At 37.4% G+C, this 19,299-nt stretch overlaps 1 protein-coding gene across 1 annotated transcript; it reads right to left on the bottom strand.

Moving 5' to 3' along the window:
• Nucleotides 1-6,019: 6,019 nt before the first annotated feature.
• Nucleotides 6,020-18,935, bottom strand: LOC140893023 (lon protease homolog 1, mitochondrial). The gene is made up of 20 exons (XM_073302097.1): nucleotides 18,463-18,935; nucleotides 16,698-16,763; nucleotides 16,173-16,349; nucleotides 16,017-16,082; nucleotides 15,734-15,775; nucleotides 15,511-15,633; nucleotides 14,670-14,768; nucleotides 13,942-14,007; nucleotides 13,785-13,871; nucleotides 13,529-13,568; nucleotides 12,782-12,953; nucleotides 11,986-12,110; nucleotides 11,156-11,286; nucleotides 10,964-11,068; nucleotides 10,731-10,844; nucleotides 9,084-9,251; nucleotides 8,084-8,185; nucleotides 7,721-7,912; nucleotides 6,919-7,437; nucleotides 6,020-6,505 (listed from the first exon to the last, which is right to left on the bottom strand). The coding sequence occupies exons 1-20, from the start codon at nucleotides 18,748-18,750 to the stop codon at nucleotides 6,323-6,325; spliced, it is 2,865 nt and encodes a 954-aa protein (XP_073158198.1). The 5' UTR covers nucleotides 18,751-18,935; the 3' UTR covers nucleotides 6,020-6,322.
• Between the last annotated feature and the right edge of the window lie 364 nt (nucleotides 18,936-19,299).

The following is a 19,299-nucleotide window of genomic DNA, read 5'->3' as shown; positions in this document are numbered from 1 at the left end:
GTGGGAGTGAGATTCATAAAATAAAATTCGCCAATTTTATGTCTTAGTAAATTATTTAAACAATCATTGATATATGTCTGTTTTTCTTTTCAGTATTTCATACGATGAATTCGCGTAATCCTTTATTCTCGATCCTCGAACAAAACAAGTTGACTGGCGCCAACTATACGGAATGGTTCCGGAAGTTGAAGATTGTCTTAACTTCGGAGAAAATGCTCTACGTGTTAGAGAAAGCACCTCCGAAGGAAGCACCAGCTGATATAAGTCCGGAGGAATTGGCCAAGCTTGATGCATGGTGTGACCATGACATCAAGACCAAATGCTATATGCAAGCCTCGATGTCTGATGAACTCCAGAGGCGATTTGAGGACACGGTGAATGCTGCAGACATTCACGCGCAACTCAAGGAACTTTTTGGGGCTCAGTCGAGGGCTGAAAGGTTCGCAACTGTTAAGGAGTTGATGACGTGCCGCATGCGTGAAGGGACTTTGGTCCGTGATCATGGGGTACGAATGATTTGGCTCATACAAAAGTTGGCGACCCTTGATTTGGTGTTGGAGCATGAACTCAATGTGGATTTACTGCTTCTGTCTCTTCCTTCTTCATTTGATGGATTTGTGATAAATTTTAATATGAACAAGATAGAGGCCACCCTTGAAGAGATGGTCAATATGCTCGTTACATATGAATCCACACTTAAGAAGGATAAGCCCGTTTTCTTGGTGGGCTCCTCATCTTCTGCTAAGAAGGGGCCAAGTATGAAGGGAAAGAAACGTTCTGCCCCACCCAAGAAAGTCGAGCCCGAGAAGAAGCAAAAGACAAAGGCTTCAAACAATGGAAAATCCAAGGATGATTGCCATTACTGCAAGAAGCCCGGTCATTGGAAGCGCAACTGCAAGGAATATCTAGAGCAGTTGGGAACTGCAAAGGGTATGTTCTATATTGAAATAAACATTTCACTTAATACAACTTCTTGGGTATTGGATACCGGATGTGGATCTCACATTTGCAATGATTTGCAGGTGATGACAAGAAGTCGCAGGCTTAGAATGGGTGAGACCCAGCTGAGGCTCGGGAATGGTTCCAGAGTTGAAGCTACGGCCATTGGAGATGTTTGTTTAACTTTGCAGAATGGTTTTAAGTTATTTTTAAGAGATGTTTTATTTGTTCCGGATTTAATTAAAAACATTATTTCTGTTTCTATGCTAGATAGAGATGGTTATTCTTGCAATTTTGTGAATGGGATTTGCAATATTTACAAGAATGAATGTTTGATTGGAAATGGACAACTTGAAAACGATCTATACAACTTAAAACTAAAAGACGTTCCAATAAATTATATTGATAAACCGGAGACAACAAAGAAAAGGAAAATCGATAGTCAAAACCCAACAAACCTTTGACACGCTAGACTAGGTCATATTTCCTCAAGGAGGATGAACAAGCTAGTGGGAGAGGGCATGTTTGATATGTCTGATATTAACTCTCTACCTACTTGTGAATCCTGCCTAAAAGGAAAAATGACTAAATCTCCTTTTAAGGGGAAACCTGAGCGTAGTCAAAATCTGTTGGATTTGATCCATACAGATGTTTGTGGACCATTTAGAGTTGGGACTCAATATGGCCACACCTACTTCATTACCTTTACTGACGATTATTCAAGGTATGAGTATTTATATTTAATGAAATATAAGTCTGAAGCATTTGAAAAGTTCAAAGAATTCAAGGCTGAAGTAGAAAACAAGCTAGGTAAAAGTATTAAAGCACTTCGATCGGATCGAGATGGAGAATACTTAAGTACCGAGTTTTTGGACTATCTAAAAGAGAATGGGATTCTCTCTCAGTGGACTCCTCCTATGACACCACAGCTTAATGGTGTATCGGAGCGTCGTAATCGAACTTTGTTGGACATGGTTCGATCCATGATGAGCTTCACTGAGCTTCCACCTTCGTTTTGGGGCTATGCGCTTGAAACGGCGGTATTGTTGTTGAACAACGTCCACACTAAAGCAGTGGACAAAACACCATACGAGTTATGGAATGGCAAAGCTCCTAAGTATTCGTACTTGAGGATTTGGGGATGTCCTGCTTACGTGAAGCGGACAGTGGGAGATAAGTTGGATAGTCGATCCAGCTTATGTTATTTTGTGGGGTATCCGAAGAACTCAATCGGATATTATTTCTATTATCCTGTTGAAACAAAGGTGTTTGTTTCTAGGAATGCCACCTTCTTGGAGAAGGAGTTCTTATTGGATAAGAAAGGCGAGATGATGGAACTCGAAGAAGTTCGAGAAGAACCCGAAATACAAAATAACGATCCTACACCTCAGGAACCATTGCTGGACACGTCTGAATCTAGAAGATCCGAGAGGACTTCTAGACCTCCAGTTCGATATGGTCTTCTTCTTGAAGGGGGTCAAGATGAACCCGACATTGGATGTGATCCAAGAAACTTCAAGGAAGCAATTTCTGATGCGGATTCGAATTTATGGCTTGAAGCTATGCATTCAGAATTGGATTCGATGCATACAAACCAAGTTTGGTCTTTAGTAGATCCTCCCGATGGAATTGTTCCAATAGGGTGTAAATGGATCTACAAAAGAAAGCTTGGGCCTGATGGTAAGGTATTGACCTACAAGGCGCGATTGGTGGCGAAAGGTTATACTCAAAGGCAAGGAGTTGACTATGATGAAACCTTTTCACCGGTTGCAATGTTCAAGTCCATAAGAATCCTGATTGCCATAGCTGCATGGTATGACTATGAGATATGGCAAATGGATGTGAAGACTGCTTTTCTTAATGGAGACATTAAGGAAGAAATCTATATGAAGCAGCCTGAGGGGTACACATCCATGGGAAGCGAGCATAAGGTATGCAAGCTTCAGAGATCAATTTATGGTCTAAAACAAGCATCAAGAAGTTGGAACCAGAAATTTGATGAAACAATAAAAGATTTTGGTTTCATCAAGAACCCGGAGGAACCTTGCGTGTACAAGAAAGTAGTTAAGGATGCGGTGACATTCTTAGTACTTTATGTTGATGACATCCTACTCATTGGGAATGACGTAGGGATGTTGCAGTCAACAAAGATATGGTTATCAGGTAGATTTTCGATGAAGGATTTGGGTGAGGCATCCTACATTCTTGGGATACAGATCTATAGAGATAGATCTAAGAGAATGATAGGACTCACACAATCAACCTACATCGACACCATATTGAAACGGTTTTCAATGGATGGGTCCAAGAGAGGACATCTACCCATGTGTCATGGAGTTTCTCTATCCAAGTCTATGTGTCCCAAGACTGATGCAGAGATAGAGAATATGACACATGTACCATATGCGTCAGCTATAGGTAGTATCATGTATGGGATGATATCTACCAGACCGGATGTAGCATTTGCTCTGAGTGTCACGAGCAGATATCAGTCTAATCCTGGTCAAATGCATTGGAAAGCCGTGAAGGACATTCTTAAGTACTTACGAAGGACTAAGAATATGTTCATGGTATATGGAGGACGAGATCTGAAATTGGAAGGCTATACCGACTCTAGCTTCCAAAGTGACGTGGATGACTCGAAGTCAACCTCTGGATTTGTGTTCATGCTCAATGGCGGTGCTGTCTCTTGGAAGAGTTCCAAGCAGGACACCACAGCGGATTCCACCACTGAGGCTGAATACATTGCAGCATCAGCTGCTGCTAAAGAGGCCGTTTGGATGAGGAAGTTCGTCCAAGAGTTGGGCGTCATTCCTGAATTTGTTGGTCCAGTCCCGGTGTACTGTGACAACACGGGTGCCGTTGCTCAAGCAAAGGAACCAAGGTCTCATCAAAGATCCAAACACGTACTGAGGAAATACCACATCATCCGGGAGATTGTGGAAAGAGGAGACATCACTGTCGAACGAGTGGCCTCTGCAGACAATATCGCTGATCCGCTTACTAAGCCCTTGCCAGGACCATTGTTTGACAAACATCGCGAAGCAATGGGTCTACGTTGTATGACTAGTTGGCTATAGGGCAAGTGGGAGATTGAAAGAGTGGGTGCCCAGTGAGCCAACTTGTGGCTATGGGCTTTGATGACTCTTTGTACAAACAATCTTTTGTTTAATGTAAATTTACACTTTTATTAATGGCAATGACTTTATCTTTCTTCATATTGTTATATTGTGATATACTATTGTTGTTTTGATAAAGACCTTGAATATACTATAGTGTATGTAAGATGTGGTAGAACATGGGGATGTCTATCATGAAATACATCTTATAGTCACTGTATATTCTAAACTGTTCCTAGTCGATTGAGCCGTCCGAGAATAAGGATAAGGATCGCTCGAGTGTGAGACTAGCATTTGCGATGCGGAGTACCACGTTTCATTGGTAGGGAACATGGAGATGTTCGAAGCATGCAAATGGATATTCATAGGATGAATAATCGAACTACCCTATCCGGACTTTCCAAGTGGTTATCACTTATCGAGTGGATAAAGTCCGCGGTTTTGGTTGTACACCATTAGTCCTTACTACTTGAAACATCATGGAGACTCTATATGCTAGTACTGTGCTTTGACTCGTTTACCGACTCTATGGGGGTCATCAGGTGTCGGGATTGGGTACAGTTACAACACATATAGGAGTCGATGCATTGTTGTCAAGGATTCACCACATACTTGCGAGTGTGGATATCCTATGCGTTCTGAGGAGATATTAGTGTGACGAATCTCTGGCCAGAGTACTTGATGTGATTTAAGAAATGGTTTCTTAGTAGCACATGCGATGTCACTAATTTGATCTTCAAGATGTATTGCATAGTTATCGAATCATGAGCGACTCTCGATATACCAATGGTTGTTGATTCGATCGGGATATATGGATGAAGGGACCGTACTGTACGCTAACCAAAATCTACTGGTTCTTGTAGGCACTATCAGTGATACCTAGGGAATCATGGGGCGATGTTGCTAGGCGCTTTACCATGATTCGTTGGGCAAGTCGGAAAGTGTTGTTCCGAGTCACAAGGAGTTGTGAGCCCACGGCTAGCTGTATCCCTGAACCATTGAGGGTCACACAGTGTAATGGAGTTTTAATCCCCGTTGAGATAGTTAAATTTAAAGAGTTAAATTTAATGAATAAAGAAGTTGGACTTCTTAAATAAGAGTAAGGGAGTAGGATTTCCTAAAATGACATAGGGATGGGCATTTTTGGAAACCACTGAATTCGGATTCAGGAAAATTTATTTTGACTTTAAAATGTGCAGAAATGGTTTCTGTGCACATTGGTGAAATCGGTTCATCAATCGGAGTCACGATGAATTTTATATTAATTTCTGAACATGCGGGCTTTGCTTGTCGGGCCTCAACTTATGACTAATGGGCCCTAAGGTGTTAGTGGCCTGCATTATAAATAAGTTATTGCAGTACAGAAATTTGACACAACAGGTCATTATTGAGAGACAGGATTTTCGAAAATAAACCCTAGCCTCCTCTCAAGTTTTCGGCCGCCCCTCCTTGCTCTGTCAGAGAAAATTCCGGTCTGTGATTTTGAATTGCAGTCAGGAATAACGAATCAGATTCGTTTAATCTCTTCGCAGAAAAACTTCTGACAGATTTTCTAGTGCAATCTGTCAGAGGGATTTAAACCTCATTCGTGGACCTGATTGAAGGAGTTCATCAGTTCCTGGGAGATACAAAAAGCGCAGAGAAATCTGTGTGGTGTCCATTAATCTCGCTTCGAGATTGAAGGTAAAATTTAATTAATTGTTATTTGAATTTTACACACACAATAATTTAATCGTTGAATGGTTGATACCCATACCATGGAATTGTTCCATGATAAAATTTTTAAACTTCCGCTGCACCGGGTATCAATCGTGATTGATCTGACCGCGAGTTTTCCAACATAGTCTCCATCTCTTTTATTTTTTTTTATATAATAAACGAGTAGAAATCAGCGTAACCTTGCCATACCAGGCGGCTCTTAGAAAAAAAAGGATAATAATTTCATTGGGACGAAAGAAAACTCAGAACAAGACTCAGTTCTTCCCGGTACTTTTTGATCACTACTACACTTCAAGTTTGAGCAGCCAAAAAAATCATATGAATGATATATATCAGCATCACTACAAAAAAATCACTGGAATCCGAATTATACATCAGCATCACTACCAAAACTTTATTTCAGAATTAGTAGCTGCACGGCTATAAATATTAATAAGAAAGACAAATGAATGGGCAGTAACCCCTCGGGTCGTAACTATGATGTATACAGGCAACAACATTCGCAACATCGACATTTTGAACTGAATCCCTCCCACCATGACACATTATTGTGTCTTCTGGTTCTCCTCGAAAGCCAAATCATATATCTGACCGTAGTCATCAACAAAATGTACCTCGAGGCCCTCTTTCACATTAGGTGCTAGCTCATCGAAATCTCTCCTGTTGGCCGAAGGAAATATGATGGCTTTCACATCACTACGCCTTGCAGCGATCGTTTTTTCCTTCACCTGGTTTTACGACAAGAAACTAAATTTAGATGAAGGAACATGAAAAAGAGAAATGAAAAAGAAAATGGACACAGACAATCTAGTGCAGTACTGGTGGTGAGGCAGGTGATCTATATTAAGCCAGATTTTCGGTCCCAAATTTTTTTTAATCAAAACGTGGATATGGTTTAATCTGAATGACATCATCTAGTGAATCTGTCAGATCATGAACACGAAAATTTTCCATTCAACGACCCTATAAAGCGAATGAACAAATTCTTCTAGATCTATGTAAAATGCAACAGCATTTTACTTGGGAAAGGAAAACACGCCACAGATTTAGCACCATAAAATTAAGGAAATGAACATGAAATGATCATGGTAAAATATATTCAGAAGCCAAACTGTAACAAATTAAAGTTTGATTCACATACCCCGCCTATAGGAAGAATTTTTCTGGTCAATGTGACTTCTCCAGTCATCGCAAGGTCCTTTTTAACAAGTTTATTCATGGACAGAGACAGCAATGACGTAATCATGGTGCAACCAGCACTGGGACCATCCTTAGGAGTAGCTCCGGCAGGAACATGAAGATGAACCTTCGAATTTGCAAAGAAGTGATTCTCTGGATCCTTCTCAAGCAATATGGCCCTCGCAACAGTGTTCGCAATCTGAGCACTTTCTTTCATGACTTCTCCTAGTTGCCCAGTGAGATTGAGTGCCCCTTTACCTTCTCCTTGTTCAACCAGACTGGTCTCTACATATAGTGTCGAGCCACCCATTGAGGTCCATGCGAGACCCATAACAACTCCAACTGGAGTTTGATCATATATGCGCTCGGCATGGAAAACTGGCTTTCCAACATAGTCAACAAGATTAGATGTGTCAACTGAAACCTTTTCTACTGTTCTATTCGATTCGCTTTCTTGAACTTTTACAACTTCTAGAGTATCCTAGGAGGATAAGACAGAGTATAAACAGAAGTCAGCATCAGCAACTACCAAGTGGATACAACATTGAAAAACACGCAGGTCAGCACAAGGAAACCAAAGCTTTAGATTATAGATTAAAAGTGATTATAAGTGAATATTCACTGCAGTTTAAAAAACATTATCAGCATATCAAGTTTGTTCACGAGTTCACATCCTTGTGAAGTTAATCTACATCATCATTTTAAAGAAGTTAAAAAAAGGTAAACTTTCCATCAATGAGCACAGCAGAGAGCATTTATGATACCTCCGGAGTACCAGATTGATCAAAAGAAGTTGGATTTTGATCATCTGGGGAGTGGGAATCCGTGGTTACAATTTCAGCTTCTACAGTTTCATTTGACACAGTACCAGATTCTGCCTTTTCCTCGTCAGGTTGGACAACTTGAGCAACCGCAGGTTCAATGTTCTCTCCTTGTCGCACAAGTTTTAGAGCAATCTGTCAGCAAACAAAGAAAAGAATCATTAACATAATAAAAAAACAAAAAAAGAATTCTCATTCCATGGAAAATATTAAAATTAGTGCTGGTCATAAAAACATTAGGGCTCAACACAATTGAACCATATGAAACACTTCAAACTTGCAATAAAATCAAAGCTACAAGAAAACCTTTCTATATATCTTCTCAATTTGCTTTTGAAGATTTCGAACCCCTGCCTCTCTGCAGTAATTTTCAATCAAGGCAAGAAGTGCAGAATCTGTGACCTCAACCTGATTCACAAGGAAAAATTATTATTATTTGTGCAATTGAGAAGGACCATAAGTCGATGTTTATTCATCATAAATTGAAACGAGCTAACCTAGAGGTTAAGCAAAATATCAGTCAAAAACAAGATAGTGCTAGGAAATTATAATTTAAGCTAATGAACACCAATAAATGAAACATTAGATGAGACACAAATCATTCATGGAAGGGCCAATTAATATAGACGATGAGGTCATGAGGAGCCATGTACTTTGGATGGCAACACTTATATTTTTTAGAAAAGGCAACAATCATCAGGAACACGTCAACTAAAAAAATTAGTTTAATATTAGAACATAGAAACCATGACATTTATTAGTCTGACATAGATCACCAAAAATCACAGTCCAAATAGTAATTTATTCAAGTGGTTTGAGAGCAACAAATATGGAGATGTGCGAGTTTATTGCAGAAACATTGATTACAAGCAAACCTTGTTTACCCAAAAAGGAAGTGGAAATTTACTCCAAAAATTATTAGTTTTGTTTTTCAAAGCGAAAGGGCATTAGGGCATAGAACAAAATTATAAATGGCACCTATATCTTGAAGCTTATGGCTTCCATTTCGCACTATAACCATTTGGACTGTCAGAAGCACCAACAGCAGTCAATATTTACTTTTCTTTTTCACTAATTCTGCCAAAATTTAAATTGTCCTTCTAACAACAGTCTCCCAATACCCAAATAACTTATTTTTAATTGGAGTTCATGTAGAACCGGAATGTCCTTCTCGCCTTTGTGTGCTATATTAACACCAGAACTGATTTTCCAAAGGTGAACAGTAACAACATTAACATGTGGATGATGGTAAGTCTCTTCCCTGTTGACTATCTGCAAGAAGTGCATGCAAGAGACATGAAAATACCTGCTCAGGCTTGATGCCACAAGCTTCTCGAGTGGCTTTCTCCAAATAATCTCTTGCAATGTGCATTTTCTCATCCGTGATATAACCAGCAATGGAGATTACTTCCATTCTATCCAAAAGGGGATTGGGTATCATTTCCACAACATTTGCTGTGCAGACAAACAAAACCTGCACCAAGAGTAAAATTATACAACATACTAAGCAGGTTAGCAAAAGATCCACTTCAACAAAATCTCAAATTACATCACGAGATTTTTCACGACAGCATATAAACTCTTGAGAGCTTGCACAAGTAAAATAACCTGAGAAGCCTCAATGAGAAGTCCTCATTTTGATTTTAGCAATCACAAAGAGGCCATTTCCAATATTTAAGTGTGCAACTAGTGTACATATCAAGTTTCAGCAGCATATAATTATAAACCATATTAAGTTTGAGCTATTCCATAGTGAAAATACACTAACGATTTCCATTGACAGCTAAATACAGTTCCACAATTTTCAACTTTCCGATATGGAATTTATCATAACTTCCATAACATATGCATCACTGCGCATAAAATTTGATAAGCGAAAATCACATATTGATATGGCTACCCATAATTCAGAATCATAACCCGAAAATTTATGTAACTACCCTAAACTATCCTCAGTTTGACCTAAAAAGCCATTTAGGTGACGGAATGCTGTTCATATTTTTACTCGATCGAAAGATTCTAAACACAACAGTATCAGTTTCACGATTGAAAAGGGTATACTAGCATTTTGGATCTTGCAATAATTTAGTGAAATTTTTAGCAAATTAGGGCATTGGATTGACGTTGGCATGACTTTGGGGAGTCGAGCTAGATGGGCAAAGTTTATGCTACTCCAGGATAATTACACTCCATCTTAAAACTATTGGATTACATGAGTCTCACTTATTTTCATAGGGGACCCGCTCCAAATACTATAATCCAATAGTTGAATTTTCACTCCGTATAGCATAAGAAAAAAATCCAACTGGATATCCTCTGTAGCCGTAATATTTGGCAATATACAGTATTCTGTCTCCCCATTGAAAATTCAGAAAAGACACATGTTTACTATTTCTTCCAACTTGTATTGATTTGTGGAAAAAGGGATGAAGGAAAGATAAAAGAAACCCCAGAAAGAAAATGAAGCTGAGGTTTAGCTAATAAGGAGTCTAACTAGAACATGAATCAGACTAGAAGGTAGTTCTAATTCAGTCAAATATTTTGCTGGTGAAATAAAACCCAGAAGCAGACAGTATCGAAGGGATACTATTCCTAAAACTTTCTGAAATGCATACTAACACAAATTGAAAAACGAACAAAGTCAAGCTCACATACAACACAATCTAGGTTCCTGAGTTTGAGCGCCAAATGCATCATAGTCAATGCTTTTGGAAGACAAAAAAACAGCCGAGTGAGCAACAATAGTCAAGAATCAAAGAGGAACCTTGAAGTTCCCAATTTATTTATCCCATCACAAGTAATTTAATTGGTCCAAAAGTCCATATTTTTTTAATACTGAAAATATCTTTCGCTTGTGGCAATCATCACAAGTCAACTAACCACCATAAGGGAACCATAAACAATGTCACAATCACAAACATCACCCACTTCATCTTGTTCAATACCCGCTAACCTTCGATAAATCGATGGGAACATCAAGATAGTGGTCCAGAAAATTTGCGTTCTGCTCTGGATCAAGAAGTTCCAGCATTGCACTTGCTGGATCACCTGCATGTCCTCTACCCAACTGCCAACAGGCACATGTCATTCAAGGATGCAAATTCAATTGATAGAATGAATACCTCAAAGAAACCAAATTACAGATGATAAAATAGTGTTCTTCCAACAGAAGGGGTAGATAATTACCTTATCTATCTCATCAATCAAAACAAGAGGATTAGCTGTTCCCACACTCTTTAGACATTGCACCATCTTCCCTGGCATGGCACCAATATAGGTTCGGCGATGCCCCTAATTGTAAATTCCAGTGTCAAACACATGTCACATCAAAAACATATTTTTATAACCATCTCAAATGTTTCAAGGTTCATTACACACCTTGATTTCAGCAACATCAGATAAACCTCCAACAGAGAACCGGTAAAATTTACGGTTCAATGCCCGAGCAATTGAACGACCAATACTTGTTTTCCCCACTCCAGGGGGACCAGACAGACATATGATTTTCCCTGTAAAACAAATAAGATGATCATAAAGGAACCACAAGTTCACAATTCAAAAAGCAGTGATTGTGCCACAGAACATATGATTTAAAGAAGTTTTAAACGAGACAATGAGTCATACAAAAAATAAACAAAAGCACAGTAATATTATTCAAAAGAGGCTTAAAATGAGAAAATGAAGTTTGCTAAAAAACTGGCACTTCTTTCCAAATCTGAATAGATCAAGAAAATGAAACATATTTAATGTTCCCCGTTTGGTACAAACCCCAGGGAGAATACTCTAACCAACAACAAAAACCTCCAAAACTCGATGTATGGTTACTTTTATGCACACATATCTTACAAGAAAACATGAAGATGATATGTACAATCAAAAACCATAACACAATTATTTGCGGATCTCTTGTCCGCCTTGTGTAATCATATCTTTCACGTATATAATATATTATCGTCTCTCATAAAAAAAAAAACCATAACACAATTTTGTAGTCTGCTGAGCATTTTCCTCACATCAAGACATGTGCCATACATGTGCTTGCATGCACACACATCCACACATACAAATTTATTGGCAAAATAACTGTAAAAGGAAAAAGATTTTCACATCAGAGGAATCCATCAGCAGATAGAAATTACATTTTTCGGGAGTGTCAACTTAATTCAAAAAGTGAAGAAAGAGAACAAAGTGTTGAGGAACTGCCCAACCTTGCGAGGTTCCTCTCAATTTCCCCACTGCTATGAATTCCAATATTCTTTCTTTGACATCTGTCAATCCATAATGATCTTCATCCAGAATTTTTTGGGCTTCAGTTACAATAAAGTTCTCATCACTGTAAAATTTCAAAAAAATAAATAATAAATTGACCTTCATCCACAATTTGTGCTCGAGTTACAGGCTTACAGCAAAGTTGTCATCTAAAAGAGATTGATATAATTTAGACATCTAAGCACTCTGTCATAAATAAAGGCCATCATAGCCAAACTATGTAAATTAGGTATTGTACTGTGCTCTCTCTTCGCTATATGTCCATTACAAAAAGTTCAAAACATTTTATCCTCACTAGCATAACCGCACGCACGCGCTGCGTGTGTATAAAATCATATTATATATTTAGTATTATATGTTATATATAAAAATTATTATTTTTTCAATAATTTTAAAATTATTATTATTTTCATTTTTAAAATAATATAAAAATAAATTTAAAAGTTATTTATCATTTCAGACTATCTATAACGGTTAATTGAGAAAAATATGAAAATGTATATAAATCAAATCAAATGTGCTTATTGATATAGTGTAAACTGTAAAGGGCAATTTTGGAAAACAAGTTGATGTTCTCATTCTAATGTGCTCAACTATTATATATAGTATAGATAGATACTGACACACTAACTTTGTAAACAATGGCAAATATGCCATAGAAAGTGGTATACTTGGAATAATTAGGAAAAAAAACACCAAGTAATAACCCGTGCTAAAGGATAGTTTACTACACACCTGTATTCTCCCCAAGGCAATGCAGTCAACCAATCAAGATAATTGCGTGTCACATTAAATTCACTAGAACTAGCTTCCAAGAGTTGTAATTTAGTCAATTCTTCTTCTATGACTTGCAAAACATGAGATGGGATTTTCTCCTTCTTTGGCTCAAGCCTTTCCCTAAACTTTGCTGCAATAAATGCAGGATGTCAAAAATAAAATAGCTATGAAAATTGATGAGAACTGAGCAGTAGATTCCTGATGCAAGAGCAAATACGAACCAAAAGGCATCTCCTATATCAAACTTCAGGCACTCTTAATGCTAGAACAGTTTACATGGAACAAAACTCAGAGATCAACGCGTACTAAACCAGTAAAATCACATCTCAGGGCAACAGAGATGTCATATGAAGCGAAATCTACTGCAGCGAACTTTGATCAGATATGTATTCATAAAGCCAATGAATCATACAAAATAAAAATAAAAACGCTGACCTTTCATGATGCAATTATAAGTGATATTTGTGAAAATATCTTATCAAGATGAACATTAATCCAATAAACCCAATAAATAGGCTCACTAATTCAGAAACGCACACAAATCCAGGGATGAAAGCAAATAAAAGTATCTAATATTCTATATTTCTGTCTCACTTCATATATGCGTGCCATGAAGTTTGGCAAGATGAAGCATATGTATCAACCATTACAGATTTTTGACAGGAAAAACTCTAATAAAAAGTATCTAGATAAAAGAGAGCAAACCAGAAAGGGCGGTTTTGTCATCTGTCTCCAATCCCAATTCCTGAGCATTAAAATCACAATCAGCTTTCCTGACTCAGGCATCTCAAATAGCACAGCTCATTCAATGAGTACCAATGAGGTTTTTTTTTAGGGGTGGGGGGTAAACGACGAGTTGGTGGGGGGTTGGGGAACTCAAAAAATTGTGGTAGTGAAGCAAATTTTTGCATTCATGTGACAGCAAAATATACGAGTTTAAAGAAAAAACTAAGACACATGCCTTCTTTATGGCCTTGAGCTGTTCATTCAACAAGTACCGACGCTGCTCCCCACTTATCTTTTCTTCAATAGCCTTAGCTATGGATTCCTTTATACAACAAAAAGAGGTAAATTACCGAATGGACAAATGTAAGAAAGATATCTAATCGATTTCATACCTGGATTTTGCTAATCTCCATCTCTTTCTTCACCAATTCCAATGTTAGTTTTAATCGTTTGTGTACCTGCATAAGGAGGCATGATGAGCAACAAAAATATGAAATGAGGGAAATTTAACAAGTTATCAAGTCAATCATATAGTTTCGAAAACCAATAACCAAAATCTGAGCACAAGCCATGAGGCTGTGAACAGTAAACATTTATCAACATTTATCCCCATGTTTTTCCTTTTATATTTTATTTTATTTTATTTCCTGTCAAAGAACCTCACGCAAGGGTAGCTTAAAAGTAATATGCTCCCGGAGTAATACAAATGCTTTGAAGTTTGAAGTTCCTCCAAACATGTTTCCCGTTGTAGGACATCCATCATGAGAAAAAAAAAAGTGGCACACATGACTCGAATTTTCACCCACCACCATTTTCGTCCTACAGCAGCTTTGAAATCATATAGAAGTTCCCGACCCTCATGACATTGAAGGAGAATAATAAGACCGAAAACCTCTTTTTTCAAAATGATTAATACGAGTCAGGAAAATCGGCCATAATGGTGTCCGTGCAGCTGGTATAAAATACCTTATTAGGATTAAGAAATGAGAAACAATAAAATCAGACTAAGATGGTAAGTAGGCTGCTAAAAGCAGCAGATAATACATAGGAAGAAAGAAATTCAATGCTCATTCAGTAAAAAGAAGCATGTAGGCATAACATTGACTTGTAAATTACTTACATCGAGTTCTTCGAGCACCTCTTGGCACTGTAACTTATTTGCACCTGATATTGCTGCTCCAAAATCAGCCAATCTTGGATATGTAAACTCGCCAATGTGCTGCAAATGTTAAATATTAACAGCTACTATAGAGACAGATGCACGCAGACAATCAAGGGATCTCACCAACTTTTGAATAGGAATTAGAAATATCACAAACTCGAAAGTGTAACACTATATGAGATTTGAGGCAATTGATTCATCCATAATATCAAGTGTCAAGACTATCTCAATTAAGTTTTTTTTAAAATTAATATTCTTCCAGTAACTCAAAAGTAATTTTCTGCAAGTGAATATAGCTTCACCCAGAGTATGAAGCATACAACACACTTGCGATTAGGAAATGAAAATTTCATTTTTCATCAGAAATTTTTTTTTCTTTTTAAATAAAGTTGGCATATGCCACTTATTTTATTTGCATCAAATAAAATTCTACGATTGTGCCGATATTCACAATCCCTAGTACACAAGGTAACGGTTCTACCGAAGTGTAGAAATTATTTAAAATCCTATCGTTAAGATTCTTCTTGATCATGGCAACATTTTCAAATCCATAGATCGACTGGTCAACATATCAAATTTTTTAACCTCCTAAAGAAAAGAATGTGAACAAGTAGTTGCTAACTATTTAATACAGATTCAGGCGTGCAAGCTATGTAAGAAATTATGTCCCAGAACTTCCATTTGTCAAGAATTTGGGAAGAACTAGATTGAACTAGTTCCTAAATAGTGTTGGGGAGCTTGGATTATTAAAAATATTATAGCCACTTAGATATGGTACTATAAAGAAATATAATATAACCTGGGTGTAAGTTTGGACGTGATCACGCCAAAGAGAACTTGTCTTCAAAACATCTCTCAAAGTAGATATAACTTCAAATGAAGTGGCCTTCAGAATGTCATCATCCTTATCATATGGTTTTTCCTAATAAACGCATCGCACTTGTCAAACAAAGTTTCCCAATAAACTGGGTTTCAACTTATATAAGAGAAAGCAGGTTAAGGCATATGAAGAATTTGCAGACCTTGAGATGATCGATTTTGACCGTCAGTGGATCTTCACTGACCTGCAGAAGACAGTTACTTCAGTTGTCCCGACTCTGCTCAATAGATATGCAAATGTAGCAGTACATATAAACATGGATGATCTACTGTGTGCAGGTGTGCATGTCTGCATATAACAATAACTGAGAAAAGACCATCTTTAATAAACGAAACGAATGGATAGAGTTTCAGTAACCAAAATAGATTAATCAAGACAGAAATAGAGAATAAACAATCCACAAAGAATAAAGGATTCCAACTCACCATTTCTGTTATTCTAAGTCTCCTGTGACCAATAAGAACTATCTGATCCCCTTGAATGCTTGTTATCTAGTATGTAAGTCAGTTTGATCAAATCCAGAGAATTTATGAGTGGATAAAGGGTTTTTAATAATTAGCAAACTGGATGCTAGAAATAACCTGAGCTAATGTGCCAACTTCATGAAGGCGATCAAATAAATCTTTTCCTTTGAGGTCGTGTATATTCTTTTCTGAATCTGAACCCTCGGTTCCTGACTCATCCTTTAGGAGGAAAGCACCAGCATAAGGGGCTTGCCGTTTTCTACTCTCTACCAAAGCTGCCAACAATTTTGGATCCTGTAAAAGGAGAATAAGTGACAAAGTCTTTCCTAACCAAGATGAAGAGGAACATGATGATATCACCCTTGTGTAATTTCAGACTTCAGTCATTTGCTCATTTAACAATTAAAAAAGAAAAGAAAAAAGTTCAACTTTTTCCACATTTTTAACAAAAAATGAGATTCTGACACAGGCCAGCACTCATAACAACTCCATGACTGCATGTGCTAAAAGAATGTCTTATGCTTATACATTCAGCTTCAACCTAAATTATGCTCATATTATTGAACTCAAGAGAAGAGACTGACAAATAAAACTTTGATACAATTAGTTACATTACAAAGAACATGGTGCAAGCAGCCATACCTTGACATAAATTGGCATATAAAATCCTGGAAATAATGGTCTATGTGGCAGTGGTAATGCTATTACCTGCGCAAGAAACAAAGACCTGCATCATTGACCAACTCTAAAACTAACACAGAATATAAAAATTGAATTAACAGCATTGGTTTTTCCATAATACAATGACCTTTTTTCCAATTGCTAACTAATGTAACAGAAACCTTGATGGATAAATCTACCCAAAGCTAAAAAAACCAAAAAAGAAAGCACCATTTGAGTTTAGCAGCACCAAGGGATAATGCAAATGTTAAACTACTGACATAAAACAACACGGAAACAGTACTGTTGTAAGTTGTAACGCGTCTTCACACCAAGTAGCAATCACACTTTAGATTCTGTTAATTTCTTAGACTCATCGGCAGTGTTTACATAAAATTTCACCTGAAATAACTCCTCTAATGTCATGTGGTATCATGTATTTACAGATAAGTGCACTGCTAGAAATCACAACAAAATTACCTTGGCTACTAAATTTCCTCAGAATTCAGAAATTACCATCAACATGTCACTCGTGTTTGCAAAGAAATTCGCTTTCCTTCAAGCAGCCATGCAGGGAGACTTCTGCATGGCCACTACTTATTATTCAAACTGAATGAGTTTTTTCGGCATTTAGTTGGAGCGGTATAGAGTGTTTTTTGACAACTAGTCTATCTCCACATCGAAAATCATCTCGGGACAACTCATTCTAGACATCGACATCAAGTTGGAACTGCATGTTGCAACAGATCCCCCAACACTTACCAAATAAGTAGGAGATAGCCTTCCTTCACCAGAGGAGCAAAATGAGTCAAGCCTTCTCATAAGCCACTAGACTCAAGCTTGAATTTTGCTACGCTTAGCTTATTACAGTTGTTGTTGATCAAAAACTTGCAACTGGATCGCGCGGATTTTATTATTACTGTCACTTTTCTAATTAAACATACACCATATTAAATTATCAATTTAATTTACTCGTAAACATTATGTATTCCTCATGGAAAACTTGAACTAATTTTCCTCATACTACGAAGAATGATATTTATGTAAACTCAAATCACAAGTAGTTCCTTAATAGTGCTAGCTAGCACTCGAGATCGACAATAGAATCCTGAGACAGAGTTGAATAACTTTTAGAAGCTCAACTTTTTCCTTGAAAGATATTGAGATCTGAATCTTTGTGCGCACACAGACAGAGCTGTAAATCCCCCTCTTCTTCTTCTTTAAATTTGTGTTTCTAACGGAAGAAAATCCTCCCGGAGAAATAGTGATTTCAAAACAACATTTAAAGCTTAAAATGCTTGCATTAAGAAGGCAACATGGTCTTCTTTCAGAGTAGTGCAGTCAGAATCAGTTAGCAACATAAGACAACGAAATGGAAACTATTAACATCAATGAAGAGATTTTCAAATGTGTACTCAAACATGTCTGTCTTATTGGTTCCAACTTCCATGCAATGGAACAAAAACATAATATTAAAATTGCAGCACGCTTTGGATTTTACATATTTCACGCATTCAACAGTCAAACCACAAAGAAGAAAGGACTCGAAAGACTCAATTTGACCAGATAATTAATCACATACATCACCAATTAAATTTATGATATTGATTTTGTTTTACTACATCATGAGTGCCCGATCCATCAATAGCATAAAGCATTCATTCCTCAAAGGATTTAAAGTCATGGACAACCATCCATAGTTTTCAAACAAATGAACTAAATTTTTTAGCGATCATGAAAAACTAACAGTTAAACAATCTTCGGGTCTGAACACAGTAGGCACAATAACCGACGAAGAGTTCCCCTCCACCGCCTCTTCTCCAGCCGCCGATTCCACCCGTGCACTCTCTGCCCCGGCTGACTCCACCGGGTCCGATGCATCAGAGCAGAAAAACCTTGGGTAAAAATGCTTGCTCCTCCCATTTTGCCCTCTCTGAGAACTCAGCACCCGGAGCAATGGAGGCACAATATCTCCAGAAGGAACCTGACGCCGGAGATACGGCCCGAAACGGCAAGATGCGAGGACCTTCAGCATGGGTAATGGTTGAGAAAAGCAAGAGTCTTGGGAGAGAATTCCAGTATTCAAATTCGATGGAAAGCTAGGGTTACATGAGGGAGTGAAATTGAACCGCCATTGATGACCGATTGAAGAAAGCTTGGGGAAGAAGAAGCACGAAACTGGTGACTTTTCAGTCTGGGGTTTAACTCCAGCATGAAAACCTTGGTTTTTTGCTTGTTGACGAAACTGCCCTTCACAAAAGTCACACAAATTCTGAAATTTTAAAATGATTTATTTTAATATGGGAATTTTTTGTCAATTGTTTAATAAATCATAAAACAAATTCCTAAGTTAAAATTTAATCTACACAATACAATACATACAACAATTAAAATTAATAGGAGATGCTTTTTTTTTTTTAATTTTAATATCCTATTGAGTTAATTTAATTACCTACTACTCTACTTTTTATCAAAACATGATAATGATAAAAGCTTCAAAGAAAAAAATAACAATAAACTTCTTATATTTTCAAATTTGAGCACCTAACACCATTATCTATACGTGTTTTAAAAAATATTTATA

The sequence above is a fragment of the Henckelia pumila genome, chromosome 3, assembly GCF_033568475.1.
Source record: "Henckelia pumila isolate YLH828 chromosome 3, ASM3356847v2, whole genome shotgun sequence".
In the NCBI taxonomy this organism is placed as follows: Eukaryota; Viridiplantae; Streptophyta; class Magnoliopsida; order Lamiales; family Gesneriaceae; genus Henckelia; species Henckelia pumila.
The sequence above is the reverse complement of the archived record's forward strand: the minus strand, read 5'-3'. Positions and strand labels throughout refer to the sequence as shown.